The 14,057-nt window shown below is 41.4% G+C and overlaps 1 protein-coding gene across 1 annotated transcript in view; it reads left to right on the plus strand.

Moving 5' to 3' along the window:
* The window catches only part of FAM171A1 (family with sequence similarity 171 member A1), a 174,740-nt gene that overhangs the window by 105,493 nt on the left and 55,190 nt on the right, over positions 1 to 14,057 (plus strand). Inside the window, exon 4 of the mRNA XM_077490850.1 lies at positions 10,277 to 10,435. Within this exon, the coding sequence (XP_077346976.1) occupies positions 10,277 to 10,435 (159 nt within the window). The remainder of the gene's footprint in view (positions 1 to 10,276; positions 10,436 to 14,057) is intronic.

Raw genomic sequence — 14,057 nt, forward strand, 5'->3', positions numbered from 1 at the left:
ATTTTTAGTGCTGATCACTGTATTAGTGTCGCTGGTTTGCAAAATGTGTCACTTTGTGTCCGATTTGCCCGCCGTAAGTCGGTAATCGCTGCCATTCCTAGTATTAAAAAAAAAATAATAAAAAATTCCAGTATAAATGCCATAGTTAGTTTGTAGACGCTAAAACTTTTGTGCAAGCCAATGAATATGTTTATTGGGATTTTTTTTTTAAACAAAACTAGGTAGCAGGATACATATTGGCCTAAATTTGATGAAGAAATTTGATTTTCTACATTTTTATTTTTTTATTGGATATGTTTCTCATGGCAGAAAGCAAAAAAAAGTTTTTTTTTTTTTTTCAAAATTGTTTTTTTTTTTTTGTTTATAGCGCTAAAAATAAAAAAAAACTCAGGTTATCAAATGCTATCAAGAGAGCTCGTTTTGTGAGGGGAAGCATATAAAGTTTTATTTGGGTACAGTGTTGCATGACCACGCAATCGTCAGTTAAATTAACGTAGTGCTGTATGGCCTGGAGGGGGGTAAATCTTCCAAAAGTCAAGTGGTTAAAAAGGGAAAACATTTTTTTTATCCCAATTGACAAGGATTGTATTTGCAGAAAAAAGGGTATGTGGGAAATTCTATTGTATAAAAAAAAAAAAATATATATATATATATTAATAAATTAATATTGTATTATATTAAATGTATTCCTTAAACCGCTCAAAGGGTACAATTACTCTCCATAGTAAACACCTTTAAATAGTTCCTGTTACAGTATGAGTAATTGTGAACTAATCCAAACTGGAAATGCTTAATCTTCAGTTTTTTTTTTTTTTTTTTTATATTTAATTTTTTTTTTTTTTTTTTTTTTTTTTTTTCCAATCAGTGTCTGAGCCAATTTCCTGGGGAGTTTTAGCTGTTTGACCTAGAGGGCAATTCCATGTGTTTTATAGCTCCATAGTAATGAAAGCCACATGGAAAATACACCATGCGTGTAAACGTTGCCCAGTGTCATCACACTTTATTTCATCTTTTTTTTTTTTTTCCTCTTTTAAGCCAGCCTTTGGTAATAATAGCACAGGGCCAGGTTGTACCGTGCAAACCTAAAAAAAAAATAAAAAAAAATAAAAATATGCAATAAGGCATTCAGTCTTCCTGGAGCAATAAAGGGAGCCTATTAAGGAGGAGACGACTAAGAGAACTCTGGGAAAGCTGCCTGCTACTTAACGCTGATGTGTTTTCCAGACCACGCTCTGTCCCAGATACATAAAACCCCCTGTACGGAGCTGAAGGGGCGCAATGTCTACTGCCACCAATCGGGCATCCGCTGCAAATAAAGTGGAACTCTGGGGAGGGCTCCACATTCATCAGCAGTACATCATTTAATGTTTTTTTTTTATTCAAGAAGTGCAATTACTTGAATTTGACTTTAATTTGCAATCCCCTGCAGAGCAAAGCTCAGACTGGAAGAAGGAGAGACAGCACACAGAGTGAGACCACTGCTGCCAACCTGCCTGATTGAAATTTACTGACGCAACACCCCAAATTTACTGGCACAGCCAAGTTTTTATTTTTATTTTATTTTATTTTTTTTTCAAAAGTTACAAAATTAGTTTTAAGTGCAAATTTCAGTATTTAGGCTACAAAGTAGTACAATATGCTATTAGCAATGTGATTTAACTGGTTCCCAACCAGCCGCCTCAGTTACACTGCGGCAGGTTAGCTCCCCTGGGTGAGCCGTTGCGGCTTTACGTTGGCTGCTTTAAGGGGTATAGAGAGTGCGCGAACCCGCCGCATCACTGAGGAGCCGATGCGCCTGCCCGGTGGCCGCGATCACTCCAGACAGAGCCAGGACGGGGATGTGTATGTGTGTGTGTGAACACACAAAGCCACATTCTGGCCGGGGAGAGGAGACAGATCTTGTGTTCCTAGTATATAGGAACACCTGAGGGAACACATTTAACCCCTTGATCGCACCCTAGTTTTAACCCCTTTCTTGCCAGTGACATTTATACAGTAATCTGGCTATTTTTAGCTCTGATCGATCTATAAATGTCAATGGTCCCAAAAAAGTGTCAAGTGTCCGATCTGTCCGCCACAATGTCGCAGTCCCGATTAAAAATCGCACATCGCCACCATTACTAGGAAAAAAAATACCATAAATCTATACCCTATTTTGTAAACGCGATAACTTTTGCGCAAACCAATCAATATACTGTGCATGCGCAGTTCCAAGCCAAGCGTTACACCCATATGTTTTTTGCTGGTAACCTTTTGCTGTCACTGGCATTTACTGGCAGGAGAAAAATGACAGTTTTTTTTTATTTATTTTTTTATTTTTTACTGGCTTCCAGTAAAAATACTGTCAGTTGGCAACACTGAGTAAGACAGTTGTGCTGTACTGCAGGGAACATGCTGATAGGTGAAGAGTGACAGGGAGATGAGCATCGGTCTGCTGCTGCTTCACTTTTGTGGGGGGAAAAAAAACGGTTGTGATATAACCTTTTTTTAAAATGACCTTTTCATTATAGGCTTGGTTCAAACTGTTGCAGCATAGGATCCGACTTGTGAGTTCCCAAGTCACATGTCATGTCATGTCAAATTCAATGATTCCCTATGAGCGCGGTCTCAACTGATACTACGCAAGTCACTCCAACTTTAGAAAAGGTTCCTGCACTACTTTGGTCCGACTTGGATGTGATTTCAGCCTTTGTATAGACTCCTAACTAGCCTCTAAGTCTGATCAAGTCGCAGAGAAAGTCTTGCGACTTTGCTGTCGCAGCAGTGTGCAAATGCAAAATTGGCAACCCTGATTCGTTCTCTGCACAGATGGGGTACGGAATGCCCCCCAGGAATGTCAGTTTTTTTTTTTTTTTTGCTTGTGTGATTGGCTCAATGATTTCCCCAGAAGTCTTCACTAAGCTACAAATCAGATTTTGCTCATCCTCTGCAACAAAAAAGGGGTAATCATATCTAAAGGGATGCAGACCCTGCGATTTTCCCCATTAGAAATCTGCACGTGTATCAGCTGATTGGTAATTATAAAATTGCTCCCATTCACATTCACTTTGCACATGGAGATATATGGAATAACAAAAAGTAGAAATCTGAAACAACGTTTGTTAAAATCCTCGCAATGTACATAGATCACCCAGAGGGGAATGTCTTTTTTTTTTTTTTTTTTCAACAAAAGTGGAGGTCTCTTTCCCTGCCATGCAGTGCTTTACTGTGTGGCAGAGCTGTGTAAATCCGAGAACTGGATGTACACAAATACAACTTCTTTGGCAGGGATAACAGCTCCATTATATGTATTTCTGCTGCGTATTTAGCTGTTCAGCTTTAATTAGTATGTGACTACAGTTATTGGGGTTTTGTACCTGCTTTTAGTTAAGGTTTAATGCATGAGAAAGGAGTTCCCAGAGCACTATGGGTTAGCTAAGCCTTTAAAGGCAGCTACTTTTCAGGCACCGCTGTCTCACTATTTTATTTTTTTAATCTACGACCCATTTTATTGCCCTTACCATAAAGAACCATAAAGAAATGCCAAACAAATGAACGTTCTTTTAAACATAACAGGTGTACTACAAGGGAACCGAAAGTTTTTGTTTTCTATTGACATATACACTCACCGGCCATTTTATTAGGTACACCTTGCTAGTACCGGGTTGGACCCCCTTTAGCCTTCAGAACTGCCTTCATTCTTCATGTCATAGATTCAACAAGATGTTGGAAAAATTCCTCAGATTTTGGTCCATATTGACATGATGGCATCGCACATTTGCTGCAGATTAGTTGGCTGCACATCCATGATGTGAACCTCCCGTTCCACCACATCCCTCAAGTACCCCCAACAGGCCATGTATTCAGGTTTTCCTTTACTTTGCACAGCTGCTTTAAATCAATATCCATGGCATGGTATTGATGAGAGCTATTCTATCTAAGGGAAGTTCCCAAAACATGGCCTGTTGGAGGTACTTGAGGACCGAGGTTGAGAACCACATCTCTATTGGGTGAGATCTGGGGACTGTGGAGGCCATTGGAGTACAGGGACCTCATTGTCATGTTCAAGAAACCAGTGGTGAGATGATTGGAGCTTTGAGACATGGTGCATTATCCTGCTGGAAGGAGCCATCAGAAGATGGGGACACTGTAGTCATAAAGGGATGGACATGGTCAGTAGCAATACTGAGGTAGGCCGTGGTGTTTAAAAAAAATGCTCAATTGGTACTAAGGGGCCAAAAGTGTGCAAGAAAGAAAGAAAGAAAATATCCCCCACACCATTACCCAACAACCACCAGCCTGAACTGTTGATACAAGGCGGGATGGATCCATGATTTCATGTTGTTTACACCAAATTTTGACCCGAACATCTGAATTTTGCGCTGAAATTGAGACTTATTGGACCAGGCAACATTTCTCCAATCTTCTTTTGTCCAATTTTGGTGAGCCTGTGCAAATTGTAGCCTCAGTTTCTTTTTATTAGCTGATAGGAGTGGCACCTGGTGTGGTCTCCTGCTGCTGTAGCCTATCTGCTTCAAGGTTCGATGTGTAGAATGTGTTCAGAGATGGTATTCTGCATACCTTGATTGCAACGAGTGGTTATTTGAGTTACTGTTGCCTTTCTATCACCTCAAACCATTCTCCCCAATCTCTTCTGACATCGAGGCATTTTCCTCCACACAGCTGCCACTCACTGGATATTTTCTTTTTTTTGGACCATTCTCTGTAAACCCAAGAGGTGGTTGTGTGTGTGTGAAAATCCCAGGAGATCAGCAGTTTTTGAAATACTCAGACCAGCCTGTCTGGCACCAACAAACATGCCATGTTCAAAGTCACTTAAATCCCCTTTCTTTTTCAGTCTGATGCTCGGTTTGAAGTTCAGCAAGTCGTCTTCAACATGTCTAGATGCCTAAAGGCATTGAGTTTCTGCCATGTGATTGGCTGATTAGCAATTTGTGTGGCCATGCGATTGATCAGGTGTACCTAATAAAGTGGCCGGTGAATGTGTATTTGGCCAAAGTTTTACACAACCAGTGAATCCTGTAAAGAACGTCACTGAATAAGTTTGAGGTTTTCTTTTTCCTTTTGTGGAGAAGAAGATTCTCCTCCTTGTGCCATATGTGGGTCCCGGCGGTAGACTGAGAGCAGCCCATAAACCCCCATTTGTTAGGGACATATTTCTTTGACGGCCATGAGAGCATTTATTATTTTTTCCTTTTTTCTGTTGACTTAGCTGTTGGTTTAGAGCCATAAATAAGTGGTCTGTGGTTTTTCCTCCTTCCACACAAATGTAAGTGATTTTTTTTTTCCCCCGTATTTGAGCCGCAGTGTGTGTGGTATTTACATGGTTCAATTATCTCATAAATCCGCCACGGTCGGGCCTGCGCTGTGTACGGGTCAGGCCGATTTTTTTTTCCTTACACTGAATATTGCTTATGGTTTTTCCAAGTCTGCATTAATGTTTATATGCTGATGGAGCTTGGGGTGTTGAAATCACCTGTCCCGTGGCTTAGGCTGCGTTCACACCTGAGTGTGTTTTGGTTTCAGGCAGAAAGTCCCGGGATTTTGGCTTGATTTTGCCCGCGTTATTGCCGCGATTTTGTACAGGTCAAAAGGTCACCAATGTAAAAAGCAGAAAAGTGCCTGTAATCTGCGTAAAAATAAACTTTTTTGGGCTTCAGGCGACAGAACGCTCAGATGGATGTAAACAGGGGCCTTTTAACCACTTGCCCACCCGATATATACGTTGGCCCAATGGCAGCGGTGGGCAAACGGGCATACCTGTACGTCCCCTTTAATTGGCGAGGCTAGTGGGCACTCGCACATACAACGTGACCTTGCCCGCGGGACCCGCGATTGTGTCACGGAGCCGCAGAACAGGGAAGTGCCTATGTAAACAAGGCATTTATTTCCCCGTTCTGCCAAGTGACATGACAGAGATCACTGCTCCCTTATATCGGGAGAAGTGATCGCTGTTATGTGAGTGGGAGCCTATCCCTCCCCCCACAGTTAGAATCACTCCCTAGGACACACTTAACCCCTTCATCACCCCCTAGTGGTTGACCCCTTCCCTGCCAGTGTCATTTACACAGTAATCAGTGCATTTTTATAGCACTGATTGCTGTATAAACGACAATAGTCCAAAAATAGTGTCAAGTGTCCGCCATAATGTCGCAGTCATGATAAAAATCACAGATCGCCACCATTACTAATAAAAAAAAAAGAATAATAAAAATGCCATTAAACTATTCCCTATTTTGTACACGCTATAACTTTTGAGCAAACCAATCGATATTCACTTATTGCGACTTTTATTTAAACCAAAAATATGTAGAAGAATATTTATTATAGCAAAAAGTAAAAAAAAATGCTTTTTTTTTTTTCTCAAAATTGTCGCTTTTTTTTTTGTTTGTTTTTAACGCAAAAAATGAAAACCGCAGAGGTGATCAAATACCACCAAAAGAAAGCTCTATTTGTGGGAAAAAAAGAAGTCAATTTTGTTTGGGTACAATGTCACACAACCGCACAATTGTCAGTTAAGGCGACACAGTGCCAAATTGCAAAACACGCTCTGGTCAGGAAGGGGGTAAAATCTTCCGGGGCTGAAGCGGTTAAATGAATGGGAATGTGCTTGCTGGGCGTTTTGGAACTTTTGAGGTGAGCATTTTTACGAGCTGAAAACGTTTAGGTGTGAATGCAGCTGTTTGCCTGCAAGATGTTCTAAGTCTGATGGCCAACTTTAATTGCACACACTTCCTCTGAGCCCAGGTCGTCCTAGACTTGTCACAGCCTGTGATTGGACAGTAAAAAAAAACAAAAAAAAAACTGCACAATGATGAACGCATCTCTGTCTTCTCCTTATATCAGCAAGCACACAAACTGATTGGCTTTGTGTACTGCTTCTTCCTCTTATACTCCAGCCCTGCTGCACAGGGTCTGGAAGTGGCTGATAACAGGTCAGATTCAGGTGCTTACATTTAAAATAAATAAATAAATAATATATATATGTAATGGTGTATTACGCAGTGAAGGTCCCTTAATTTGATCTAATATCAGCCTCTTACAATCCCCTTTACAGCAGGACTCAGACTGGGTAGAGAGTGGTGGGGCAGCACTAGGAGCCAGACAGGTGTGCTGCATACGAATGTACTGACAATGAACTTATAGTCAGAAGGGAGAGAGCACAGTATTGACATGAGCCTTTGCGGCCGTTCTTTGACTTTCCAGTCAGCAGGCAGTGTTTAATGGTTTGTCCCAAACCTCTAACTGCCATTTTCGTTAGACAGCTTGGTCTGTTAAAGGAAGTTGAAAGATAACAGATTTACTGGCAAGATCACCAGACATGATCTGAGTCTGTGGCTATTTTTACGTTCCACTTGGCAGGCAAGTGGCATTAAATGGTTTGTCTCATCTAGATCTGTGCAATTTGTTTCGTTACAAATCGAAATTCAGACAAAAATTTTGTCATTCAGATGTATTCTACCCGAATCACAATAGCAATGAATTTCATCGAATCCAAAATAAATTCTAACAAAATAACAAATTTAAAACGTTTGGGCATTAATTTTAATTTGATAAAATTTTGAAAATTATTTTGAAATGGAAATCTATTGTAATAAATACAGTAATATAGTATAAAAGTGAAATAGGATGAAAAGAGTAAAATAGATTAGAATAGAATGAATATAGTTGTCTTCTGAAATTGGAATCAATTTGAAAAGAACGAATATACAAAACAAATCCGAATATACAAAACAAATCCGAATATCCAAAACAAATCCGAATAACCAAAACAAATTCCAAAAACAAATCTTTCTACCATAACAAATATGACAAAAAGAAATTATTAACGTAAACCAATCTGAAATGAAACAAGTTTTTCCATCTTGTACATTTCTCAAACCTGTAGCTGTCATTTTTGCTGGACAGTTTGGTCTGTTAAAGTTGAAAAATAATACTTGTTGGCCAAATAAACGAGTAAAAGTAAAGGAAAAAAAAAAAGCCAAAGAAATGGAATTCAGGAAGCACATTTAGAAATATATTAGTTTTGTATTTGGGTTTAGATATGTTTTTAAGTGATTGTAAATGATCACCTTGTAAAACTCATTCCATTTTAAATAGAAATGAAAGGCAAAACATTTTTGTATAGATTTAAAAATACGTTATAAATACCTTGTTTTAGAAGTGATCACATTCTCTCTGTTCTTAGCTGCATAAAAGCTGGAGGAGGAAAAGCAGTGTCACTCTGAGCTTCCCAGTGAATGGCTGTGCAGCAGGGGGTTTGTCAACACAAGTCTGATCATTAGAGGAGAGCAGGCTGAGTAGCCAGCACAGCTAGGGAACTGACCATTGAGTGCTCCTGCTTAGTGTGGTCAGTTTTTAATAGGAAAGGAGAGGGGCTAGCAGGAACACCAGGGATTTTACACAAAGGAAGCAATACAAAGAGAACAGGATCCTTTTGTATACAAGTACATGGTACAGCAGAAACATATCAGTAATATGAAGTATTGGGGTAACAAACACTTTATGGACCAGTGCTGATGGGCTGTTGTTCGTGGCCAGAACTGCTTCTCTACCCATGCAAGTCTATGAAAATGCAGGTCAGAAGAGGTCAACTGCTGGTCATATGTATCGAATAAATAATAATAATAAATAATAATAAATCCTGAAAGATCTTAAAGTGGTTATTAACCTAGTTCTATAAAAGCATCCCATCCCCTCTGGAACATAAGCGTCTCCTGGCGATCATGTGACTCCTCAGCTCCCACCTCCGCCTAGCTGACAGCTCCAGTGGGCGGGGCCGAGCACTGCCGATGTCAGGAGGGGAGGAGAGAGAGCCGATGAGTACACGTGATCGGCGTATAATTTTTTATAAAACATACAGGGGCACATATTATATTACAGAGGGGATGGGATTATTTTATTGCAGATATGAGAGCAGCAGGGGGGGAGGAGGCGGGCACGGACACAAGCAGGGAGGTTGGGGGGGGGAGGGGAGAACAGAGGACTACAGAGCAGGGCTGCAGGTGACGGAGGCATGTAAACTGACCAGTGTCAGGACGCAGCAGCCATGATGTACCATGGTCAGTTTACAGGCGGGAGGGTATAGCCAGGTAGGATCAGCCAGGTTTTTTAGGTGATAGAAGTGGCCAAATTACACAGCACAAGCACTGTGCTCTATAGCATGCTTTAAGGAAACATTATTTTGTTTATTTTTTGTTTTTTAGGTTAACAAACACTTTAACTGATAATAAAAGGAAGCTAATTAATTCAGGTCCAAAGCCGTCGGTTTAGGCCCTATAGTCGCTACGAAAATTGAAAGGCCAGTTCCCTGGAAATAGAAGAGATTTTATACTTGCCTCCTCCAGCAGCTTGGTTTCTCTACCTTCCCTTCCATTCTAGCGCTGCGGCTTCCATCAGACTCTTCAACATTCAACACCTCAGAGTGGTGGTTGGCCATGTCCCCTTCCTTACACTGCGGTTCTATCCTCCGGACCTTATGTCACTACAGGGCTGCGCAGCATTATAACTGATATAGGATGTTATCATTCCCTGAAGTATTGAATGCTGAAGTGTCTGCCAGAGGGCTGCAGCTCTGGACTGATCTGATGGAAGGGGCACAGAGAGCTGTAAGTATAACAGCTCTACTATTGCAGAGAACTGACATTTACATTTTTGATGCAACAGACAGGGTCACTTTAAGAGTAACATTTAAAGTGGATGTAAACCCGATTTCATGAAATTTTTACCTGGGCACATATATCTGTAGTGTTTACTTATCTCTCGCCAAAGCCCTTCGTCATGTGTCTTTCTGCTGTTTTGTTCCTATGTTATCAGCATGATAACTTCTGACAAGTCCCCTAAGATGGGAGATAAAAGCAGCCTGAATTTTGTATTGGGGAGGGTGCTATAAATTAGCAGAGAACTTGTCACAGCACAGCACAGCTCTGAAAGTATCTTCGCTCTTCTGCCTATGTGAAATAGGGGTGTGTGCCTTTCCTCCAATCATCTGTCACACAGTGTAACCCAAGAATCTACTCCTACAGCTGAATGAGGAAGTGAAAATTTTAACACAGTGTAAGAATTCTAAAGAATATATAAAGCTGAAGACGGCAGATATACATGTAAAACTTATGTAGGGAGATTTGTTTTGCCTCTGTGTACCATATGGGGCTGTTCACTTCACTGGGCATATGTGAGGGTTTACATCCACTTACTATTTGTAAAGAAATGTTACTTTTATGTAGAGATCAGTATTTATTGTTTACACAATTATTGTGTTTTTTGTCCCTCACAGGGTCGCGTCTGCAGCCTCAGGTTCACTTTGCAAGACGTGCTTTGGACCTGCCTGGCAATGCCACCTATAAGGACCTTGCTGCCTTCCTGACTGCAGCCACCACATCATCAGAGGTGGAGAGTTTCCCCTACTTACAGGGATCAGATGGGAACTCATCAGGTAGGCTGAGCACTGATTATTATGTAACATTGAATATGGTGCGTCTGTGCCATAGATAATATCTTTACATTCACTGTAATGGTTCATTTGACAAACATTTCCAAGCTAGTTGTTCAACATTTATATCCTAATCTGTTGCCTTTGATTCTACCACATATGCTGGGCAGTTACCATCAAAATTTTCTCACTAGAGTGATGTTCTCATCTCGGATACAGAATGACAGAAAAGCTGTCACTCCTAACATACCATCTGCCTGTACTGCCTTGGTAACTGTCAAACAGAACAGATGTGCTCCAGGCAAGTGTGTAGGCTTTAAATAGTGCATGTGTCCATCTTTGACATCATGAGCTTCCATTAGATCTAGGTAGTTCATTGCACATATATGAATGGATTGGAAAGGCGGTATGAGATGAGTAAAGAGGCCTTATGCTGCGTACACACGACCGGTTTTCCCCTCGGAATAAACTCTGAAGGTTTTTCCGACGGAGTTCCGCTGGAACGGTCGTGCGTACACACGATCACACCAAAGTCCGATCATTAAGAGCACGGTGACGTACAGCATGTATGACGGGACTAGAAAAAGGAAGTTCAATAGCCAGTAGCCAATAGCTTCTGTCTCATACTTGCTTCAGAGCATGTGTCGTTTTTGGTCCGTCGGAACAGAATACAGATGAGCAGTTTTCCCGATAGGAATTGGTTCCGTCGGAAATATTTAAAACGTGTTCTATTTCTAGGTCCGTCGGCATTTTCATAAAAAAAAAAAAAAAAGTCCCATGAGACATACACATGATCGAAATATTCGATGAAAAGCTTCCGTCTGACCTTTTCTGTTGGACATTCTGCTCATGTGTACGCGGCATTATTGACATCAATTACCATTATAGTAAAAGAAGGCAAAGATAGTACTAAGTGTTCAAACTACAGACCTATATCATTGTTAAATGCTGCCACAAAATTGTTCGCCAAAATATTAGCAACAAGGATAAAAGATTTAATGACAGAGCTGGTCCATCCTGATCAAGTGGGCTTAGTACCAAGGAGAGAGAGGAGGGACAATGGGGCAAGAACACTTTTGTCACTTCAAAAAATAAAAGAAGTCTCCTGTCTACTCCTGTCCATAGATGCCGAAAAGGCGTTTGACAGGGTAGACTGGGGATTCATGATGAGCACTCTAGAGAGCATGGGGATAGGCCCAAGGATGATGCAGTGGATACAAACACTATATAAAGGTCCTACAGCCATGGTGAAAGTAAATGGAACATTGTCACCCCCCTTTAGAATGAATAACGGGGCGAAACAGGGATGTCCCCTGTCTCCGCTCCTGTTCGTGCTGGCACCTCTCCTGGCGACAGTGCGGGTGGGTGCAGACATAGGGGGCTTCAAAGTCGGAGAAGATGAGCATAAATTGGCTGCATTAGCAGATGATATAGTATTCTATATATCAAACCCCCGAATTACAATGCCCAATCTTATGAAAGCACTAAAGAAATACGGAGATGAACCCGAGTAAATCCGAAATATTAAATATGAAATCGAAAGAGGAACAGAGTCTACAACAAGAATTTCCATTCCCTTGGAGGAGGGTGGAAATAAAATATTTTGGGATTAAATTAATGGCATCGCCAGATGAAATATATCAAGCAAACTACCATATTTTTTGTTCCATAAGACGCACCTGACCATAAGACGCACCTAGGTTTTAGAGGTTGAAAACAAGAAAAAAAATATTCTGAACCAAATGGTGTACTAAAATATTTTCCAGTACCCATGCAATGCAGAATGACCATTACCATAGAAAATGCAGAGTGACCATTACCATAGAAAGTATTGGCTGGGTATGGCAGGGTATTGGCTGGGTATGGTAGGGTATTGGCAGAGTATGGAGGGATGGCTGCGACTGCACTTGTCACAAAGCAACACTGTGGGCACTACAGATGCAGCCCACAGCGCTGCTGCCATCCGATCTCTCCCCTCCCAGATCTGTACACAGAGGGGAGAGAGGAACCGGCGTCGTCAAATGACGGAGTGATGACATTGCAAATGGTGGGTGCACCAAGATGGCCGCTGCTCCGGAGTTAAGCCGAAGCCGCAGCCTCTCCTAAGGCCGAGGCCGCAGAGCCCTCTGGATCGCGGCGGGGGGCGGTGCCAATCGTATATTCGCACCATAAGACGCAGGCACATTTCTCCCCATATTTGCGGGGGGAAAAAGTGCGTCTTATAGTCCAAAAAATACGGTATATCCCACTACTAGAGGAGATAAAAATAGAAATAAAAAGGATAGCGCACGCCCCCTATCATGGATGGGGCGGATTAATGCCCTAAAGGTGATACTTCCGAAGATCATGTACAAGTTTCAGATGCTCCCTCTATATATATATATATATATATATATATATATATATATATATATATATATATATATATATATATATATATATATATATACCCCCAGCATATTTTAGAACTTTAAGAATTCTAATCACTAAATTAATATGGCATAATAACAAACCTAGAATCTCTTTGGCAACTCTTCAGAAAGTAAAAAGCAAGGGGGATTAAATTTACCTGATTTTTAGATGGTTTGTTTTGTTTTTTATTTAAGGGAGAAGTACAGCCAAAGCTTGTTTTGCTGTACTTCTGTGGATTACAGGAGTGCAGTTCGTTCTGCACACCTGTTATCCGTTTTCAGCAGACAGCAAGCTGAAGTCTGCTGTCTGCTGACGTCACAGAGACGGTCTAGGCTTGGGCAAGATCGCGACAGTGGAGTTGGGATCCACCCACATGCATGGACCGTCACCCGGCTCAGCCTCTCAGCGAGCCACTGAGCGCCTAAGCCGGCTGCTCCTGTTCCCACCCCCTCCACAGCCCAGCTCTTCAGTGAGCGTGGGGGGTAGAGCAAAGAGCCGGTGACAGTCAACAGCTCTCTGCTTCGGGAGCTGTGAGAACCGAGCGATCTGCGGTGTTGGATCGCTCAGTTCTCAGTCTTAGATCCACCTGGGGACAGATGCAACATCGGTAATTATGATTCTGGATAAAAACTTAACCTCATACTTCTCTTTTAACCAAGCTGAACTCCAGGTATGATTTTAGTTGTATACTTACATTGGTTCATTGTGGGCCATTATAAGTATGCATATGTCATACCCAAGGGGCTCTGTGGAGGTTGATGATCACTGTAGTACTCAGTGCTATTACAGTGATCACTACAATCTTCCAGGTCCTGCACTGAGCCACTGCACACTGACTGCAGTAGGTCACTTGCTGAACACTGTCACCATTTACAGAAGCTTTGTATTTGTTTCAACGAATACAAGATGTTTTCTGATTTTATGAAGGGAAGAGGATGGGGCAGTGACACCAATCAGAGGACGCTTTGTGTTCACTGAAAAATACACAAGGTCCTCTGTGAATGGTGGCAGTACCAAGTGTCTCGCCACAAAACCTGGAAGATCGCTGTAGTAGCTCTGACTACAGCGTGGTCTAACTTCAGACCAATGTGTGTATGTTAAAAAAGATCATACCTAAAAGTCAGCTTTTTTTCCCCAGGGTGGCTAATGAATAAGACAGGCCATAGACTGTGCAAATTTGCATGATTCCCCTATCAACACAGACAGTGTTGAC

This window comes from Lithobates pipiens, unplaced genomic scaffold, assembly GCF_037356315.1.
Source record: "Lithobates pipiens isolate NorthernLeopardFrog02 unplaced genomic scaffold, aLitPip1_a1.2 Scaffold_19, whole genome shotgun sequence".
Taxonomy (NCBI): domain Eukaryota; kingdom Metazoa; phylum Chordata; class Amphibia; order Anura; family Ranidae; genus Lithobates; species Lithobates pipiens.